The sequence below is a fragment of the Oryx dammah genome, unplaced genomic scaffold, assembly GCF_014754425.2.
Source record: "Oryx dammah isolate SB20612 unplaced genomic scaffold, SCBI_Odam_1.1 HiC_scaffold_24, whole genome shotgun sequence".
NCBI classification, from domain to species: Eukaryota; Metazoa; Chordata; class Mammalia; order Artiodactyla; family Bovidae; genus Oryx; species Oryx dammah.
In genome coordinates, this window is record NW_024070208.1 from 50,471,014 (window position 1) to 50,493,051 (window position 22,038).

The 22,038-nt window shown below is 37.8% G+C and overlaps 1 protein-coding gene across 3 annotated transcripts in view; it reads left to right on the top strand.

Annotated features, from left to right (window-relative positions):
* Window positions 1-4,292: 4,292 nt before the first annotated feature.
* UCHL3 (ubiquitin C-terminal hydrolase L3) overlaps window positions 4,293-22,038 on the top strand; it is a 49,331-nt gene continuing 31,585 nt past the window's right edge. For 2 of the 3 annotated variants that reach the window (XM_040266877.1, XM_040266878.1), the window contains exons 1-5: window positions 4,293-4,622; window positions 4,737-4,748; window positions 17,118-17,246; window positions 19,705-19,861; window positions 20,212-20,297. In XM_040266877.1, the coding sequence (XP_040122811.1) occupies window positions 4,581-4,622; window positions 4,737-4,748; window positions 17,118-17,246; window positions 19,705-19,861; window positions 20,212-20,297 (426 nt within the window). In that variant the 5' untranslated portion in view covers window positions 4,293-4,580. Of the gene's footprint in view, window positions 4,623-4,736; window positions 4,749-17,117; window positions 17,247-17,960; window positions 18,026-19,704; window positions 19,862-20,211; window positions 20,298-22,038 lie in introns of those variants that run through there. The other variant, XM_040266879.1, reaches the window with a different exon arrangement.

Sequence of the window (22,038 nt, forward strand, 5' to 3'; positions counted from 1 at the left end):
TAGCCAGGCAGCAGGTGTGACTCAGCTGTTTTTGCAGGTGTGTGCATTAACTCGGTTATAGCCATTCAACACTTCTATTGAATTATGGGTATTGTTGGCTGTGTACATACTATGTTCAAACGCCATGTGAAATGTCTTTTGAAAGATTATGCTGTGATTTGCATAACAGAAAGCTACCAGGAATGGAACCAAGCAGGAAAGAGAACAGTAGGTTGGTTGTAAACTTATACCACTAAGGCAAATATTGGTTATTGGAAGAAGGACCAAAATTCCACGTCTTCTTACAAATCAACCGAATTACAATTTCCAAAAACGTGAGTAGATTTAAGTAAATAAAACAAAAAGGTTGGGAACTTCCCTGGTGGTCCAGTGGCTAAGACTCCTCACTCCCAATGCAGGGGCCCTGGGTTCGATCCCTTGTCAGGGAACTAGATTCCACATGTTGCAACTAAAAAAATAATTAAAAAAAAAAAAAAAGTTTGCTTATTTCCGTTCAAGGTTGGAGAAGTTGCCAGATCCCTCAGAATACAAGAAAGAACTTGACAAAATAAGAGCAGTTTTAGGGTCTCAAATACTTTTATTAAGACATCAAACATCAATTTGCCAAAAACTTCCTGATGTGTTTGAATAGAAGCTGCTGAATTTGTAATAGTTGCTGGAAAAATGAGACTATGAGTATAGTCATGTTGGAAATAAAATTTTTGGAGGTACCAACTACATGTTTTTATTTGGTTATTTGAATTTGGGGCAGCTGTATAAACTGACACCTGGTTACTCCTTTGAATTTGAGTATGAAAATTTGGGGCAGATCTAGCAATTAGGTGTTGCTGTATAAACCCTGGGGCCATCACCACCACAAATTCCCAATGTCATATTACAAGCAAACATTTATTTAGCTTACATGTCTTGGGGGTTAGCAGTGGGTTGGCCAAACGAGGCTGGGCTCAGCTGAGGTGCTTCTGCTGTGTTCCAAGTGTCTATTACTCTCTTCCTGGAACCAGCAGGCTGGCCCAAGCTTATTCTGCTCCAGGTGACGATACAAGTACAAACAGCAAGCAGAAGCTTATTTAGGCCTGGACTTGGAACTGGAATACCATTATTTCTTCTCCACTTCATTGACTATAACAGAGCACATGGCTGAACTCAAAGTCAAGAAGTAGGGAGATATACAGTTGATTCTCATTATAAAGCAACCACAAACACTGAGTTAGTAAATGTCAAACCATTGCTCCTCGTGGGAACAAGTTCTTGTGAGCCTCTGGTCACATTTTAATCAACCAATCAATACATTTTTATGTATAGTTTTGTTTAAAGTCACCACATTTAATCTATATTATTGATTCACTAACATTTATCCCAGGGCTAACACCACTATAACTCATGCCTGAAGGAACTTACCTAATATATGTATTTTCTCTACAAGGCATATCACAGTCTTCCTGTGTGTGGGAATACAAAACAGCACATGAGCACAATGCTTAGGGCCTTTCTACACAGTGAAATCATCAACAAAAAGCACAAAATTGCAAATATATACATACATGGCATTAAATAGACTACTGTATAAAGGATTCATTTCCAATACAAGACTTCAAACAAGATGGCAGAGGACAGACTTGCTTGACGTCAGCTGGGAACTCAATATTTTTGCTACTCCAGGCATGTCTGTAAATGACCTTGAAAGTGACATGCATAGCGATGTGGGGGTTACAAATAAATGTAGACAAATAGATAAACCAAAACACAGAACCTACAAATAATGAGAATTGATACTACTTTGCTCCTAGTGGAAAACACTTCAATGTCATATGGCAAAGGGTATAAAGGAAGATAAAGGAAGAATTTTAAAATGGGGGCCTTACATATATGTATAACTGAATGACTTTGCTGTACACCAAAACAGAACACAACATTGTAAAGCAACTCTACTTCCATTTAAAGAAACAAAAACAAAATGCCCAAACATGGGGGCCAATAATACATCATGGGCCCCATCTTAGACTCACTGAATCAAAGTTTGCATTTCATATTCCCCAGGTATTTGTATGCACATTCAAGTTTAAAAAGTACTGGCCTTATGGATACATGCATGCATGCCAGAGGCTGGGAGTTAAATCCTACAAACTTCAGAGGCCACTACATGAAGTTTTTATGGGTCCAAAGGCCTAGGGCATAAGAGGACAACCTCACCAAGGTGAAGGATTGGCTACTGCACCCTGCAATTTCTCTTAACGGGCAAAAACGGAGCACTTGGTGGGTTTCTGGCTTTTGGAGGCAGCAAATGCCTCATTTGGGAATACAGGTGTAACACATTTATGGGTGATATGCTGGCTGCCAGTTGGAATACGTCCCTGAGCAAGACAATACTCTGCAGCAAGTCCATGCTGGAATGCAAGCTGCCTTCTGTTTGACCCTATGTCTCAGCTGATCCAATGGCACTAGAGAGGTCCATGCTGCCAGGCGTCCTAGGCAAGCCATAAAAGGAGAGTCAGAGAGCAGGACCTCATGATTCCGGAGCAACATCATTCCCCTGACAACAAGTCATTTGACAAACAGCCCCTGGCGTGCCACTAAGAGCCTGGCTGTGCAACTGAAGTGATGATGCAACTGTGGCTGCTCGTCATGAGCTGGGCATCTCAGATTTAACAACTCGCAGCTGGGTGGATATAGCAACAGTCTCTCAGATAGCTAAGGAGAATGGGGACTCTTGGAAATTCCTTGGAAGTTGAAGAATGGTGGCCAGGAGAACATAAGTGGGAGAGCTGGAAGTTCCCCAAGCAAGGCAAACTCAATGTAATAATCTTTTCCCCACTCCCCTAACTGCTCATCTTCCTGCTTTTCATCTCTTGGGTGCAGCAGTAATACACTCTATCCCAGGTCAGATCTCTGGTGTCATCAATGACAACCACAGCTCAACAGAAGGATACCGCCTTCCAACAGAATCTCTAATCTGTGTCTGCCCCTCCGTCTCCATGGCTATTGTCTTAGTTAAGTCTCTCATCATTTTACTCTGACAAATTTCCCACATTACTGAAAATAGCATTTCTGCATATCTGATTATTCCATTCATTCCTCAAATATTTATTCGGCATCTACTGTGTACCAGGCATTGGGTTAGGCTTTGGGGAAAACAATGTGAAGAATTAAAAAAAAAAAAAAAAAAAGACAATACTTCAGGCCGTACGGAATTAACATCCCGAAAAGAGAGATGAAAATCCTTCTTAAAATTCTTCAGAGGTTTCCCCTTGTTTTCAGGATGACGCCCTGCTGTTTGGACCAGCTGAAAGTGAACGTGTTAGTCACTCAGTCCTGTCCCACTCTTTTGTGACCCCCATGGACTGGAGCCGACAAGCTCCTCTGTCCATGAAATTCTCCAGGCAAGAATACTGGAGTGGGTTACCATTTCCTTCCCCAGGGATCTTCCAGACCTAGGGATCCAACCCCGGTCTCCTGCACTACAGGCGGATTCTTTACCATCTGAGCCACCAGGGAAGTCCCTGCCTCCCTCTCCAGCGTCACTTCTAACCACTGCCCTTCAGTCTTGGAGGCTCTGTATGTAGCCACACTGCACACTCTGCCTTCTTCAGAGCACCCTCCTCTCTGAAGGGCTAACATCTACTTTTTTAAGGGCTCACTCCAGCTGTCCACCTCCTCCAGGAAGCCTTCTGGACACTCCCTTCTCCCTTTAACCTCCTTTTTCTGTAGTTTCACCCACCTTATGCTAACATTATCACACACTTATCACATGTACTGTGATTCTTCGTTCTTTTGCCCACTTCTTTCACACTATGATAAGCTCAGCTTATTGTATCCAACACTTAGTTACAGAGTCTGATTCATAATAGGTACTCGACATTTTTTGTCAAAAGGAACTGTGTTCAGTTCAGTTCAATTGCTCAGTCGTTTCCGACTCTTGGCGTCCCCATGAATTGCAGCACGCCAGGCCTCTCTGTCCATCACCAACTCCCGGAGTTGACTCTAACTCACGTCCATCGAGTAAGTAGGTACATACAAATATCCCCCACTCCGTAACAGGAGGCAAGGCCAAGACATCACTTCTGTACAGTGGTAAAGGAGCTTCTTGGCATGACTCCGTCTCCCTCTGGCTGTGGGGCCTCCTGGTGGGCAGTGCCCGGCTCCTCCCTCAATGAATAGGACTTAGCGGCACGCCCCCTAGCGCCGCGGGCTGACTGCAGGAATGAGAGGGCGCCGGCGAGCACGCGGTCCTAAACTCGCGCTTGGCGCATGCGTGGCACGCGAGCGGACCCTAGAGCTCGGAAGAGTCCAAGCGTGAGGGGAGCGAGCTGTGGAGCGAGCTAAGATTCTTTTCCCTTCTGCAATAGGAAGCTGGCTCACGTTTTTTAATATCTCATTGTTTCTTAACTTAAAGTTTAAGCCTTGAATTATGGTTCTATAGGGAGCGAACAAGGACCTAGTGTGTCATTAAACTTTTCTTCGTCTTCGGACACCCCTCCCAGGGGGCGCAGGTTGGACAGTCCCAGGTCAGGGCCGCGGGGGCGGAAGCGGCGGCGGCGACGGCGGCGGCTGTCAGAGCTGGAGAGGGGCCGGGCGGAGCGGCCATGGAGGGTCAACGCTGGCTGCCGCTGGAGGCCAATCCCGAGGTGAGTGCGCCTCCGGTCTCGGCCTAAGGCCAATGGCAGGGCGGAGGGGACCGGGCTGTTGCAGCTCGTCCCGGGCAGTTTGTCGCTAAATCGTGTTCTCTGTTTCGTTTTCAGGTCACCAACCAGGTGAGTGAGGTGTCTTGTCGCTCGGGACCTGGGAGCCCTCCCTGGCTGCCTGCAGCCCCGCACTCCCTTGGAGTCTTGAGATTTAACTTCGTGCGAGTCCCTCTTGCTCAGCTTTAGGCGTGCTTTTTTTTTTTTTTTTTATGGCCGCCTCCATCCCACCTGGTTCCTGGAAAGATGCTCCCAGCTGTCTCTGGTCCTATTCCCCGTCATCACGTTTCCTGGGATTTCGGGGTCAGAGGTTTGAGGAACATTCACCCTGTATTCCTATTTCTCTTCCCTCTAAGTCCTGCCTCCTGCTAGTGCCGAATCCATAATTGTCCCACCCCTATACGTTCCAGGTGACTAATTTCCCTACAGTACCTGACTCTAAGCTTTGTAAACTCGCCCACCCAGTCCTTGTAATTTCCTGCGCCACCTGCTCCGTGAAACCATCTTCCAGTCATCTCTTGCCCCATCAAGTCAACTTCTCTTTACTACCACACCCCCTTTCTCTTCCAGTTCCTTAAAAGTGGAATTCAATTTTTTATGCCATAGGAAAGCTCAGTTCCCACGTCATCTTTGCCACCTTCAACTCTTTAAATTCGTTTGGGTGTTGGATGGGGAGGGAAGAGGGAACCTCTCCCAGCCACTCGATTAAAAGGACAATAAATACTACCAGGTATAAACTTTTTATTTGCTTAGGTGTATTTTGTCTTATCCTCTTTTTCATTCTCAACAGCAGGTTTACTTTTTACTGCTCTTTTATTTTATCATATGGTACAGTTTTCCACCTCCTTAACCTTCCTGTTCATCACCAAGGAATAATGATTCATTATTTTTGTTACTTCGTTAGTTTTTGGTTTTGAAAGGTTATAGAAAATTCCTTATATAAAGAAAGCAGATAGAATGCTTTATCTCAGGGTGGTCAACAAACCCTTTATTTTTTAATTCAGCTTTGTTTTGCATTTTTGAAATGATCATTCGTCCCTCAACTTTTGTTTATTTACTAATCTAGAAATGTACAAAGCTTGGAACACAGCATATATCTTTTATGTTATTATTAAGGTGGCGTTTCCAATCAGTGTTAATTTTCTTTTGTTTTACCCCCTTTGGCATTTGTTGTTTATTTCCCCCCCTACAACATTTTGATGCTTTGGTTAAGAAAAATCTTGAGGCCAAAAAAGTTAGTATTTCCAACTTCTGATTTAGTGCCATAGGAAAGAAGCATATATCTTTCAGACCTAATCCCTCAATTTTTCTATAGCTTTAGTGAAAAATCAATTTGCCATGTGTCCGTTTTCATTATTGTAGTTTTACAGTAAGTCTTGAAAATAAATGGTATGAATTCTTAAACTTCACTCTTTTTCAAAATTGTTTAGGCTGTTTTAGCTTCTTTGTCTTTCAGTATAAATTTTAGAATCAGCTGAAAAGCTGATGGAAAGATTTGTGTAAAGTAAGAAATTTATACAAAAAATTCTGCTATGATTTTGATGGTGAATGTATAACTAAGTCTATAGGTACATTTTGGAGAAAACATCTTAACAGTTTCAAGTTTTGCATTTCATGAAGATAGTGCATGTCATAATTTGTTTGGGTCGTCTTTGATTTCTTTCAAAAGTAGTCTGTTGTTTTAGCATGTTGGTCTTGCACTTTTTGTTTGTTTATACCTAAGTATTTAATGACTTTTTGACACTACTGTAAATGATACTGTTTTAAAATTTTATTTTCTGGTTGTCTATTGCTGTATAGAGAAATAGAATTTATTTTTGCATATTCACTTTGTAGCCTACTTCTGTGCTAAATTCACTGACTATAAAGGCTGTTTTTGGTAGATGCTTTGGGATTTTCTAAATAGACAGTCATATTCTCTGTGATTAGACTGTTTTATTTTTCCCTTTTCAGTCTGAATGCCTTTTATTCATTCTTCTTGTTGCACTGGTTAGGACCTTCAATACAAAATTGAGTAGAATGGAGAGAGAGAGGACACCCTTGTCTTGTTCAAGATCTTAGAGGGAAAACATTTGATCTTTTGTCTTTAGATATGTTAGTTGTAGGGGTTTGGTAGATATTTTTTATCATGTTAAGGAATTTCCCTTCTGTTCTGATTTTGCTGAGATTTTTTTTATCATGGATCAATGTTGAATTTTCTCAAATGGCTTTCCCTGTCTCTCAAGATTATCATTTAAGGAAGAAATAATACCAGTCCTACAAAAACATAGAAGTGGGGGGGGCCGCTTCCCAACTCATTTTGTGACCAGCATTCCCAGGCAAGCTATAATAAGAAAAACTGCAGACTAATATCCCTCATGAACATGGATGTAGAAATCCTCTACCGAATATTTGCAAAGAGAATGCAGCAATATATAAAAAGGATAGTATATCCTAAGAACTGTTTATTCTGGTATTGTAAAGCTGGTTCACTATTAACTATCAACAGACTTAAAAACAATCATTTTTAGACAATATTATTACCTTAATAAGATGGAAGCTTTTATAATTGGAAACTTAGATCTTGGTAGACTATGAAACCATTTCACTTATTCACATCAATTAAATAATATTTGGGGGACACCTTTTGGAATACCAGGTATTTGAGCAGGAGCTGGTTATATTTGGTGATGAAAATGTTTATGGTTTTCTGCTTTTCAGTCCTTTGGGAAGACAGACAATAAACAAGTAAGTAAAAAAAAAAAAGAAAACAGCGATTGTTGTAAGTGCAGTCGAGAAAATTAATGGTACAATGATGAAGACCATCAGGGAAAACATTTTCCCTGAATGGTGACAGGAGGCCATTCTGAGTGACATAAACAGAGAAAGATATTATTAGTATATGATTGTACAATTTCTGGCATGCTTTGGTGTGATTACGTTTGTTTTAAATTTATTATTTAAAGAAGTAATGCACATTTAGTGGGAGAATGGACAAGTATCTAAAAAGTGATTAGTTTTAACCAAAATTTTTGTAGTTGTTTCTTTATTCTCTTTGTGTTAGTGGCAGAACTGAGAATCTAGAAATGAATAGAAATTGAATTAACTCACAGCCACAGATTAATCCCAACAACCATATCCATCCCCACCTTTTCTTATTTCCTCAGTTTAATGGAACCCTAGGCCTTTTATTTATCTCGGTTTCACTCTGTTACCATTTGGTGGTTGCATTGTGCTCAGTGTCAGCAAACACTGTTTAATGTTGACTAGTTTGTGTAAGAATGATTAACACATGTCAACTATATGAAGATCATTATTAACTGTTGCACATTAACTGGTAACCACCTGTCTTGGTAGGTGTGGTAAGTAGTAATTTCTTTTATTGCTTACTGTGCTATCAATCTCTTCTCAGGATATTTTGTCTTACTCTAGGTAGAACTTACCTAGAATAAAATCAGTTCAATGACAGAAAAAAATCATTTAAAAAACTTAGCTCTATTCTGTTTATATATGCATTTACAGAACTGATAGCTTGAGGCCAGTGTAAAGTTACAAGTAATTAAACATCAGGAATTATAACATTTTTTACAAAGACAATTCTGTGCTATAGGTAATCATAGCATTTACTTTTATGATCACACTAGATTTTTATCTTGATTATGTTTTGTGATTTGAGTATTACATGGCTACAGTTTATAATTTTGACTATTGTTGTGTTTTAGACCCATTGATTTCTGATATGACAATTTCCTAGAAATATTCCTAATTGTGAATTTTACTGAAGAGGCCAAAAGTGAAAGAAAGTGAAAGTCATTCAGTTGTGTCTGACTCTTTGCAACCCATGGATTATACAGTCCATGGAATTCTCCAGGCCAGAATACTGGAGTGAGTAGCCTTTCCCTTCTCCAGGGGATCTTCCAAACCCAGGGATCGAACCCAGGTTTCCTGCATAGCAGGCAGATTGTTTACCAGCTGAACCACCAGGGAAGCCCAAGAAGAGGCTGAAGGAAGAGAAATTTACTTTATTATTGTATTTAGTTTAGTTGCATAGTGTTGGAAAGAGAATTAGATGTCATGTGCTGGATAGTTGCCATGAACGTGCAAACATTTGTTATTTGGGGTTTCCCTTCTTGGGAAAAACATACTTGTTAACCTGTCCTCCTCTAGCTACTGTCTCCTTTCTGTTTCCCTTCTTTGTAAAATTTCCACAAAAATATTGTCCACAGATGCTCTTGCTGCTTTTATCTGCAAATTTTTCCTGTGTTCACTCCTATCCTCACCATTTCACAATAACTACTTTTCTCAAGTTTGCTAATCACCACCTTGTCAGATCCAGCATTCACTTTACTCTCACCACTTTCTCGATCTCTCAGCAACACTTGGTAGAGTACCCACTCCATTGGCTTCTGTGATAATTCTGCTTACCTCCTATTTCTCTGACTGCTTCCTAGATTTGCCATTGCTGGATTCTCTCCCTTCCAATTTCTGAAGAGTTCCTCAGAGCCTTGTCTAGATTGCTAATCTTTTCTGTTGTAGAGCATTAATATCACCAGCTGTCACATGTTTGATCCCATGTTCCTCCAAGTCCTGATTTCTGTACAGATTGGAAACTAATATATTCAGCCACCACTTTGATATCTCCATTTAGACATAGGTGTCTCAAACTTAACACGGCTGAAAAAGAAATCTGGATTTACATCCTCTCATCTCTCTTCCAAATCTGCTTCCCCAGTCTTTTCAGGGTAGTGCCATTTAGCCAGTGCTCAAGTTAATGTCATTGATTGTTCTTCACCTCTATACTAATTTAGAGAGGCCATTCATGTATTGATTTTAATTTCTTTGGTTTGAATCTCTGCTCTGAGATCATGGGGAGTTATCTAACCTCTTTGTACCTCAGTGTCTTAGTTTCTCATGGGTGCTAAATCGCTTCAGTCGTGTCCAGTTCTTTGCAACTCTATGAACTGTAGCCTGCCAGGCTCCTCTGTGCATGGAGGTCTCCAGGCAAGAATACTGGAGTGGGTTGCCATGCCCTCCTCCAGGGGATCTTCCCAAACCAGGGATCGAACCCAGGTCTCTGGCATTGCAGGTGGATTCTTTACTATCTGAGCCACCAGGGAAGCCCAAGAATACTGGGGTGGGTAGTCTGTCTCTTCTCCAGGGGAACTTCCTGACCCAGGGATGGAACCTGGGTCTCTCCTGCACTGGCAGCTGGGTGTTTCACCACTGGCAGCTGGGTGTTTCACCACTGGCACCACCTGGGAAGCCCTAGTTTCTCACCACCTCTCCCGATCTTGCAAAATTGTAAGGATTAAATGAATTTTTCTTTTTTCCTAACCTGTACAAAAAACATCTTCATGACCCAGATAATCACGATAGTGTGATCACTCATCTAGAGCCAGACATCCTGGAATGTGAAGTCAAGTGGGCCTTAGAAAGCATCACTACGAACAAAGCTAGTGCAGGTGATGGAATTCCTATTGAGCTATTTCAAATCCTGAAAGATGATGCTGTGAAAGTGTTGCACTCAATATGCCAGTAAATTCGGAAAACTCATCAGTGGCCACAGGACTGGAAAAGGTCAGTTTTCATTCCAATCCCAAAGAAAGGCAATGCCAAAGAATGCTCAAACTACCGCACAATTGCACTCGTCTCACATGCTAGTAAAGTAATGCTCAAAATTCTCCAAGCCAGGCTTCAGCAATACGTGAACCGTGAACTCCCTGATGTTCAAGCTGGTTTGAGAAAAGGCAGAGGAACCAGAGATCCAATTGCCAACATCCGCTGGATCATGGAAAAAGCAATAGAGTTCCAGAAAAACATCTATTTCTGCTGTATTGACTATGCCAAAGCCTTTGACTGTGTGGATCACAATAAACTGTGGAAAATTCTGAAAGAAATGGGAATACCAGACCACCTGACCTGCCTCTTGAGAAATCTGTATTCAGGTCAGGAAGCAACAGTTAGAACTGGACATGGAACAACAGACTGATTCCAAATAGGGAAAGAAGTACATCAAGGCTGTATATTGTCACCCTTCTTATTTAACTCCTATGCAGAGTACATCATGAGAAATGCTGGACTAGAAGAAACAAGCTGGAATCAAGATTGCTGGGAGAAATATCAATAACCGCAGATATGCAGATGACACCACCCTTATGGCAGAAAGGGAAGAGGAACTCAAAAGCCTCTTGATGAAAGTGAAAAAGTTGGCTTAAAGCTCAACATTCAGAAAACGAAGATCATGGCATCCGGTCCCATCACCTCATGGGAAATAGATGGGGAAACAGTGTCAGACTTTATTTTGGGGGGCTCCTAAATCACTGCAGATGGTGACCGCAGCCATGAAATTAAAAGATGCTTACTCCTTGGAAGGAAAGTTATGACCAACCTAGATAGTATATTCGAAAGCAGAGACATTACTTTGCCGACTAAAGTCCGTCTAGTCAAGGCTATGGTTTTTCCACTGGTCATGTATGGATCTGAGAGTTGGACTGTGAAGGAGGCTGAGCACCGAAGAATTGATGCTTTTGAAGTGTGGTATTGGAGAAGACTCTTGAGAGTCCCTTGGACTGCAAGGAGATCCAACCAGTCCATTCCGAAGGAGATCAGCTCTGGGATTTCTTTGGAAGGAATGATGCTAAAGCTGAAACTCCAGTACTTTGGCTACCTCATGAGACGAGTTGACTCATTGGAAAAGACTCTGATGCTGGGAGGGATTGGGGGCAGGAGGAGAAGGGGACGACAGAGGATGAGATGGCTGGATAGCATCACTGACTTGATGGACATGAGTCTGAGTGAACTCCGGGAGACGGTGATGGACAGGGAGGCCTGGTGTGCTGGGGTTCATGGGATCTCAAAGAGTTGGACACGACTGAGCGACTGAACTGAACCTTTCATATCCAATGATCTGCAATTCTGGTAGACTTTTTTCAGAATCTATCCCAAGTCTGCCCATTCTGTTCATTTCTACTGCTGCATCCCAAGCCACTGTGAACCTCAGTCTGAACAATGCAATATCTTCCTAACTAGTTTTTCAGCTTCTCCATATGCCACCCTAAAATCCATTCCCAGTGTTTACCCAAGGAGATTTTATAAAAATGCAAGTCACAATTTGTGTTTCCCTGCCTAAAACACTCAAAACACAAAACAGCCTTCCACCGCTTGTCCTTAGAATACATTCAGGCTGCCTACTCTGACTTGATGGGGAGGTACTGTCTGCCTGTATCCCACTTTTGCTGGGCTGCAACGCTTGAGTGCCGAGCCTGTTACTGCTTCAGTCTTCGTATAGCTCATCCTTGGCTTGAATCATTACGATCTTGGTCATTTCATGGCTGATTGTTTCTTGTTTGTATATTAAAGTTACCTCCTCAATAAGTCTTTCCTGATTATTCAGGTAATGTCCCTTCCTCCTCCCACCCCCCAGCCTGAGTCTCCACTGAAGTTATCTCGTTTTATTTTCTTCATAATACTTAATCACCTTGTGAAATTATCTTGTTTTTGTGTCTGCTTGTTTATTGTATGTATCCCACCCCTAGCATGTACGTTCTGTGAGAGAAAGGACAAGTCTGAAGTACTGAGAGTGGTGTGTGGCTCATAGAGGGCTCTCAACAAATAGTTATTGGGTGGAGGAATGGCTAAATTGTATATAGCTGGTTTTGTGCTCCAGAAAATCTTTCTTAAGATTACCTTTACTGTGGTCATGAATCTTTTGCTTGAATATTTCAGTGACAGTATTCTATCTCATTAAGGTGGTTTAGTCTTTTTTTATTATAATGAGAATAATGTATAATACATAATTAGAAGAGTTATATTTCTTTATCTTGAAACAAAATCTGCTCTTCTGTAACTTCCTCCAGTTGTCTGTCATCCTCCCATTGAAATCATGCAGAATAAATCTAATTGTTCCTTTGTGATATTACTGAAAATACTTGGGGAAAAGGATTATAATAATTTAAGTCTTCTCAGAACATGCCCAGATTCTCCAGCTGTGATGTCTTCCAAAAACTTATTATTCCTGGTCACCTTTCCTTGATCCTGCTTCTGTTTGTCATCATCCTTCATAAAATAGGCCTCTCAGAGCTGATTCATATTTCACTCTGCACAGTCTGTGTTGAAATAGTGGATTACTACATTATCCTGAGTAATCCAACTTTTAAAGCAGATCAACATTGCGTCATTATTTTGACAGTTGTGTAGTAACTCCATACTGAGCCTGCAGTGACGTAAACTTAAACTCCCTTTTTTTCGAGTCCCCACATAAAATGTTTTTACTATTTTCCCATTCTGTACTTAACTAATTTTATTATTCTTTGTTTGTTGAATACCTATTAAAATTCATTTTACTCATTTCCAGACTTTAGGAACCATTGTTTTCTCATTTAACTCTTGGTTATTTTCCTAGTCCTAATAACATCCAGCAGTTCCTACTAATATATTTTTACTAGTGGTGATATCACATAATTACTGGATAAGTATAATTTCTGTCATGACCCAAAAGATTAGTAAATTAGTAGTGAGGCAGAATAAATATATTGCTGTCCTGAACTGCCCATTAGAGATCAGAGCAAGTGGCTTTGGAACAGACTTAAAAGGAAGGTAGATTTAATTTCTCTCTCTTTTTTACATATATATAATCAGAGTTTTTGCTAACCCGACTGTCACCTATAGAATAAGGAATTCATTAAAAATGACAAGGAAAGACTAACAGTTTTTCTGACAGAGAAAAGTCCATCCAGTTCACGTGCAAAAACAAGGTAAATGATGGTTGTCAACCCTTCGAGAACTGGAGGAGAGTTCATTGTGGCTATGGTTAGAGAACCAAGTACGAAAAGATACTTCAAGCCGTGAGAGACAGGTAAATAAGTACCAGAGCATCCAGAGCTGTGTGTGTCAGTCCTGGCAACATGACCTTGCAAAGTCACAGAATCTCCCAGGCTCAGTTTTCTCGTTGGTGAAAGGATGTAATAAAACCTCTTTTTCCAGTTGCGGTAAAAGTGAAGTGCATTAAAGCTCCTAGGATAGTTTCTGTTACAGGATACTCTCTAAAAATGTTGACACATAATTTAAAGAACTCTGCAGCTAGTGGAAATACTCTCCTTGGCCCAAAGACTAAAGAGAATGAGTTAACCAAGATCTTTTGGGGGCACATAATCTATTTTATTAATTATTTTTCTTGATAAGCCAAACATTAGTGGCATTATGAAGATTTAGTGAGCTAGTCAGTCAGAATTTTTTGTTATTTTATTATCCAGTGTTTAAACAAGCCAGAAGACTAATGTCAGTGGTTATAAATCCTTTTATTATACTTGATACAAACAGGATGTTTTCTATTAATAATTGTGTACAGAGGTCTGTGCAAGTGCCTATAGCTCGTGGAATACTTTGTGAGTAGTCTGAAGAGAGTTTTTTGGAGTAGTTTTACTACTGGTATTTTGTTTTCTCTCAGTTTTGTAAATTTAAAGAAGATACATGTGTATCAGTTCTGTAGATTTTATCTAAGAAACTACATCCACCTATTGGAAAAATGACACTTTTTAAAAATACTGGAAAACAAAAAGTTGAGTTCATCTTATTCATCTTTTTAATCTCATACCACAGACACTCATGTTATATTTATGGAACCAGCAACAAATTTGTTGAATCTGTCCACTCTAGTTGCTGTTAATATTTACTAATTTAGAGAATTTTTTTAAAATCTTTCTCTGTTTTTGATTATCACACTGCAGGTAGGTTCTTTTTTTTTTTTTGATAATAGAAGTAGGATACCTCTGTTATTTAAAAAGTGAGAGGTTAAAGTTGAATTCCTTTTTCCTCACTCCCCCCCCCCCCCCGCTGCCCAGAGGCAGTTACTGTAAACAAATGCTTTTATTCTTTTTGTTGGGCTTCCCTGGTGGCTCAGACATTAAAGAATCTGCCTGCAATGCGGGGAGACCTGGGTTCCATCCCTGGGTTGGGATGATCCCCTGGAGGAGGGCATGGCAACCCACTCCAGTGATCTTGGGTTGGCTACAGCCCATGGGGTTGCAAAGAGTCGGACACGACTGAGCGACTAAACACAACATAGCATTCTTTCTGTGCTTGTGATGACTTCTGGGCGAGTCTGACTCATAACAATATCTGCAACAAAGGTCGCATTGATTTACTTCATATATATTAAATTGAACTTTTTATCAATCTTATTTGATTAACTATGAGAAAAAAAGTTAAGGAGAAATATGATTCCAGTTAAATTTTAATCATTTTAATATATTTAATCATTAATGTGTCTTCAGTCCAGTACTTAGCATTCTCACTACAACCTGCTGCCTTTGGAGCTTGGTAATATTTATACTCTTTAGCTTTGGCTGGCATGGAATAAGTGTACAACTTCAAGGTAATTGGCCAGTTCTGTCCAGATTTTTTTCACTAAAATGTTTAATTGTTCCTGTCTGTTTACAGCACAGATGTGAAAATTTACTGTCTTACATGTACATTTTATTTTTTAACTTTATAGCAATATGACTTGGGGTTACATAAAATTAACCAATAAATTTAAATTATCTTATGAGGGTTTATGATACTTTTCCTTGATAATGTGCCTTTTAGAGCTGTCAGTTCTGTGCAGACAGTATTTGGTATCTGGAGTGTGTGGCGCTGATAAAATAAATGCCTAGTTTCAGATTAGAAGCCAAATGTATCTTTCCTACCTCTTTAACTTGCCACAAATGAAACCAAATATATATTAAATATTCATTATTAACACAGCTTAACAGACATATGCAGACATACAGATGACTAGATTAAAATAGAGATACAGTTTTCAACAAATTCAACAAATTTGTTGCTGGTTCCATAAATATAACTTGACTGTCTGTGGTATGAGATTAAAAAGATGAATAAGACATAGTTCCTTTTCTGGGCTCTGCAGTCAATTTTGGTTTCTAGATAGAATTGAATATTGAGGGCATAGACTAAGAATTTCAGAGACAGTGGAGGAGGGAGAGGGAGTAATTTGGAATACTTCATTGAACTTTATTAAAGTCTGGAATCATGAATAAGAATCAGATGAAGAATTGGTATTAGCTAAAGGAGTCTGTTGATTTCTCTGGCCCCAGTCTGTTGCAGAGCATGTTAATGAATCCATGGATACTGAGCACATTCTACCAAGAGAAGTTTTTAAATTCAGTATGTTTCTTATTAAACATATCAAGGACATTATTTTTGACCAACCATATTATCAATAAGAAGTGTTTCTTCTACAAGCCAAGAGATGGAGGGATGTGGACAGTGGTCATCCTTTCATCAGGAAAGTCGTTTCTTGGAGAACCTGACTGTGAGATGACTAACACTGTTCATATAACAGGGCATGGCTTCCATTGGTTTTGCAAAGTCTCATTATCATCTAAGTACCTGTGATTGTTCTTCAAAGAGAAATACCCAAAGCACTTTTTTATTTTTAAATCTCACATAATGTTAAACCAGTAGATACTATAATGTATTCTTGAGGTAGGGTATAATGATGCATTTTTAATACATTTCCTGTTTCCTCTGCTCCTTTATTTCTGTCATGTAAAATTTATTTTGTGATGGTGCACTTTTTAAAATCATCAGTTTCATTCCATACAGACATATGAGTTTATTGTGAAATTGACATCGTTCTCATTATTATGTTCTTTTTCTCTCTGCAGTAGATTAGGGTCTGATATTTTATTTCCCTGTGAATTCTCCAAGAGTCAAGAAACCACTCCTCTTTTGTTACAGTTTTATCAAATGTAAGCGGGACAGTGAAGCTGAGTAGGTGTCATTGTGTACTGGAAGTCAGAGAGCCAGTAGGTGACTTTATATCAAGCACTTTCTGGTATTCACACAATGCACTTGGACTTTTTTGGCTTTATATACTCTTTTGCTCATTGATAAAACTTGTGATATCGATCTAACATTTGTCTTTTAGCCTCAGGCATCATTTTTTATAATTAGGATAAACTATGCTGATTTACTACTAAAATAAGTCTTTATGTACTAGAACTTAGATGCATTTCCTTAAAAATCAAATGCTCATGTACACCCGTGGTGGATTCATGTCAATGTATGCCAAAACCAATACAGTATTGTAAAGTAAAATAAAGTAAAAAAAAATTAAATTAAAAAAAAATCAAATGTTAAGAATGAGTTTTAAGATATAAGCCAAGCCACCTTGTATATGTTTGGTGAAGTCCTGACTGTTCAATCCCAAAGTAATGGATTTTGGGGGTGGGGGCAAGGAGTTTTGCTTAATATGTTATACATTTCAAGTGTTTGTTAAGTGAATGAATAAATTGCTCTCTTCTCAAATAATTCATGAAGAACCTGCTTTACTTTATTCTTACTGAACATCAGTAATATTTGTACCTTCCATTCCCTTTTGTACATCAGATACATAGTATGTACACTGGTTATTTCCCTGTTTTTAAAAAAACTTTCCCTATTTTTTTCCTCTTTTCCCAGTTTCTCAAACAATTAGGTCTGCATCCTAACTGGCAGTTTGTTGATGTATATGGAATGGATCCTGAACTCCTTAGCATGGTACCAAGACCAGTGTGCGCAGTTTTACTTCTCTTCCCTATTACAGAAAAGGTAATTGTTAACTAAGAGAGTTTCTGGGAAATGCAGAGTTCTTTTTCAATGTTGAGTTAAACCTATACTCTTCTTTAAGAATAAATAACTCTATTCTTGGATAAAATGAGGAAATCTAGGAATGGGGACATCTTAAAAATGTAATTTTATTAAAGAGATGTATTTAGAATTTGATTTGTAGATTGACAGAGAAGCCCTGGGTTAGTCTTTTAAACTTGGATAGTTTTTTTTTTTTAAACAGGCATCTCACCTGTTTTGATGTGATATTTAATCACATTTTGATGTATATACTTTAGAAATGGATAATCTTAAATCTATCGTAGAAAATATATGAATACAGAATATCTATTCAAATTAGTGAAAATTTGTATATAAAATATGTAAATTTTTTAAACACGCATATGTATAAACAAATCTTTGTTTTAAGGAGGTAAATATAACTAATGACATGGCTTACATTATTTTCAGAAAAAACTTGATTTGGGTGGAAATCTTTAAACTTAAAATACAGTTTAATCGGCAGATTTAGAATGTGTTGGGGATTCTAAATAGCTATTCTTAGATCTCTGTATCCAAATTCAGATCTCTCTATTTCAGCCTTTCTTCTAGAATGATAATCATGTAGATGTTCGTATTATGGAGCCAGAAATTTTAAGCTCATTTTAAAATGACTTTGAGACTATAGCCTTCTGATGTTTCTTTTTAAACTTCGAGATAATAGGATGAGCTCAGCATTGTAAAAAATGAAGTAAATGCTTGGGAAGATGTGAGAGAAATGAGTAAGTATTTATACTTACTTATATTAGAGAATATAGTGGCGTCTGCCACTTTTTGGTCTCTCTTACAATTTGGTAGATCCCTCTTTTAGCTCATAATAAGTGACATAATAAAGTCACAGAGGATATCTATGGATATTTTAGGAGCTATAAAATGTTTTAATGTAGAAACTGATTATGCAGTTGTGAATGGCTTCAGCATACTAATAGAAAGGGAACTGTCATGGATACCTAATTATGCTTTAAATAAAGTCAGTTACAGTGTTTTAAATATGCTTCATTGTAGTGCTTACCAGCCAATGAATCACAGCTGAAGAAGCTATAAATTCATTTCTCTCTCATATTAATATTTTTGTTGTCTCTTGACTCTGTGTTTTCACTGTAGTCTGCCATAACTGCTTTTCCTTTTCTCCTATACCTGTTCTGTGTCATTTCAGGATTTTTTTCTAAACATTGAATCAAAGAAGTTATCAAATCTCATTTTGCTTTGTCACCAAGGAGAATTGATATTAGACAACAATAACAGGCTAAACTGAAGGAGTGTATAAACATTTCAGCACAAGACCTTTCTATATTGAACCTTTCAGATTTTATCAGTTGGGCTATATGCCTGAATTAATGGTTCAGAATTTATTCAGAAAATATTATTTTCAAATTTGATTTAGAAGCACATTCACAGAAATTATTAAGGCATAGGTGTATTTGTTGTTAAAAGCAGTTCCTTAATTATGGGTTTTTAATAGACATCATTTATTTCTGTTATTGCAGGGTCAGCAGACTTTTTCTGTGAAGGGTCAGCTAGTAAATATTTTTAACTTTGCAGGCCTAATAATCTCTGCTATAACTATTTAACTTTGCCTTTTAATATAAAGACAGCCATAGACAATACAAAGCTAAAACTTTATCTGTGAAACCAGCCAGTGGGCCAGATGTGGCCTGTTGCTTGTGGGCTGTAGTAAGACTCCCTACTCTGTTGGAATCTGAAAATCACAGTAAAACATCAAAACAATGAATTATCTTTCTATTCTCTTCCTTCTCTTCACTCAGTTTTTAAAAATTCATTTTCTTCAGGTATAATTGATTTACAACGTTTTATTCTGTCCCCACTCATTTTTTAACCTCACTATTTTTAATGCTTTTTACAATTAAAAAAATAACTTGCTGGAGTTGCACAGCTTATAATGGTTCAGGCAGTCAGATGTAGAGCACACACTTTTGACCTAATTGTACTGTATTGTTTTTACTGTCAGTTGTTATAGATAATGGTTAATGTTATGAATAGCATATGCTTATAAATGTAGTATGAATTTTGTTAATATGGTATAACAATACAGAAATGTGAAAAATAGGAAATAATTCTCCAGTAATATCTTAGCCCAGAGATAACCTCTGTTACGTTTTTTATATCATTTATCACTTTTCAATACATATATAAATATTTTTAAAACATAATTGAGAATCATAATAATATATACTAACCTAAAACCACTCTATAATAATGGACAGATTTCTGAGTCAGAATATGTAAATCCATTTTATTCTTTTTAAAATGCTTTATAGTGTTGCATTACGATATGCCATGTTAACTATATCTCCACTGATGTCTAGAGTTTTTCCAAATTTACATTAGAGTCCTTTTAATTTATTATTTTTTACATGTAGACCTTTTTTTTTTTAAATAGTATGAAGTATTCAGAACAGAAGAAGAGGAAAAAATAAAATCTCGGGGACAAGATGTTACATCGTCAGTATATTTCATGAAGCAAACAATCAGCAATGCCTGTGGGACAATTGGACTAATCCATGCTATTGCCAACAATAAAGACAAGATGCACTTTGGTAAACAGTTTTTCATTACTGCTCTCTTCCCCCTCCATAAGTTGTAAGTTAACTTATTGAGCAGTAGGTGGTGCTGTAGTTCTTTCTTCGAAGTAGTAAATAAAGCTTTTCTTCCCTTCTTTCTTTTATAATGGGAATGTACGTATTTCCTATTAGGGAAAATATTAATCCTTCCGATTCTTCTATATGGTTGATAAACAGAGGTTTAAGCCCTCTCATTTATCTTATTCCTTACTTACCAGTGAAAAGGTTTTAACCTGAAAAATAGTTAGCTTGCTTCTAGTATTTTCATGTCTCAGTCTCTTTGAGATACCAGGCCTTTTCAGTTTTATCATCTTTAAAATTCTCAGAATCTGGATCAACCTTGAAAAAATTCCTGGAGGAGTCTGCATCAATGAGCCCTGAAGAACGAGCCAGATACCTGGAGAACTATGACGTCGGTACCTTTTTCTGCCTTGCTCTCATTTGTAGGCAAAGTTCTGTGGAATTATAGATTCTGTTTGGGAGTTTGTCTTGAAACTACAGTTTTGAGCAATTAAGGATTTGGTCGTATCCATTAAAAAAGGCCTTTTGTACTTTTCAGGTAACATTATCTGAAATAACCATAAATGTTGATAAATTGTCACTTCTTTTCTATGTGCAGAGCTGAATGAGAGAAAAAAGGCAGTTTGATTTACAAATTTATAAAATATGTTATAGTTGACCATTCCTTACCATTCCCTTCCTGTGGTAAATACGTGTTTGGGAATACCCTGTGTGTCTTTCACTGGGAATTTGGAACAAGGCTAAAGACAAATGAATGGAAAAAACAAAGGTTTAATGCAGATGTCAGAACATTGTCTAGCTATTTTATCAGTATAGTAATATTTTTTTCATGTGTGAGGACATAGGCCACATAGTCTAGTTGTAAATGATTATACCATATCATAGAATTATTTTAGAGTGGTATTTACATTTATTATATTTGAAATCTATTTTGCTTTTGAAGGCTTTTTACTTTTTATTGACATTATTAAGTGGATTGTACATTCTTTGAAACTGTAAACAGTATTGTGTACAAATTACTTGGCTAAAACAATCTGTTATGCAGAGTTTGAGCCCAGTAAATCCATTGATTTGATTATGTTTTTTTAGCATTCTCATATACATTGATTAAGTTACTTTTCTTTAAAAAACCTGCAGATAAAAAACCTGCAGATCTCATGAAACATCTTTATTTTACATAAAAATAAACAACGTAAAAGTCACCAATAATCCCACCAGTGAGAGGTAGCCACCATTAATACTTTTTATAGGGATTATATAAGTATACACACAAAGTTTGATCACACTGTAATATTGTTTTATACCTTGCTTTTTTCACTTATCACAAAGGTATTACATACCAGTAAGTATATATTTGACATCATCATTTAATGGCTGCCTAGCTTTCCATTGTGTAGTATTTTATTTAACTAATAAATTATTGTCAGAAGTTTAATATTTTTCCCTCTTTTTGCACCATTTGAAAAAATACTGCAAGGTATACATTGTAGCTAAATCTTTGCAAATATTTGTTATATATTATTATGTAGAGTTATAATTAAATATATAAACTAGAAAAGAAATTGATAGATCAAACAGATTGCATGTTTTTTTAAAGCTTTGATATTATTGCCAAATTGCCACTCATAAAAGTTGTACTTTCACCTGTAATTTACTTCTTTATCCATTTCTCTTCATCTTTGCTAATAGTGGATAGTATAAGAGCATTTTTCTTTCAAGTTCAGGAACCTGAAATCTCTAGCTTCTGATAAATGCATGCTTTTTGCTCCACATTTCTAAAGTGCTGACTGAAGCTGCATGATTAAGCATAAATAGAGCTAGAGCTGCAGAATAATAGCATGTAACCTGGAGAAACAGATGAGCTAAGCTTTTTCAGTCTCTATCTGTAAGATGCTTACTTCATTCTAGTCTCAGTTGAATAAAGTGTTAAATGTTAGTTCTAACAGTTAAACAACGTAAATAACCCCCACTTACCACTGGCAATTGCAAATAAGCAGATACTCAGTTTCCTGAGGCTTTGGAGATTTGTGGGTTGGAAAGCAAAGCAATTCATTTGGTTACTCAGAAGTCATTCTTAAATATTTAGTGTTAAACTGTTCCAGAAATCTCCTCCCGTCTGTTGTTTCTTAACA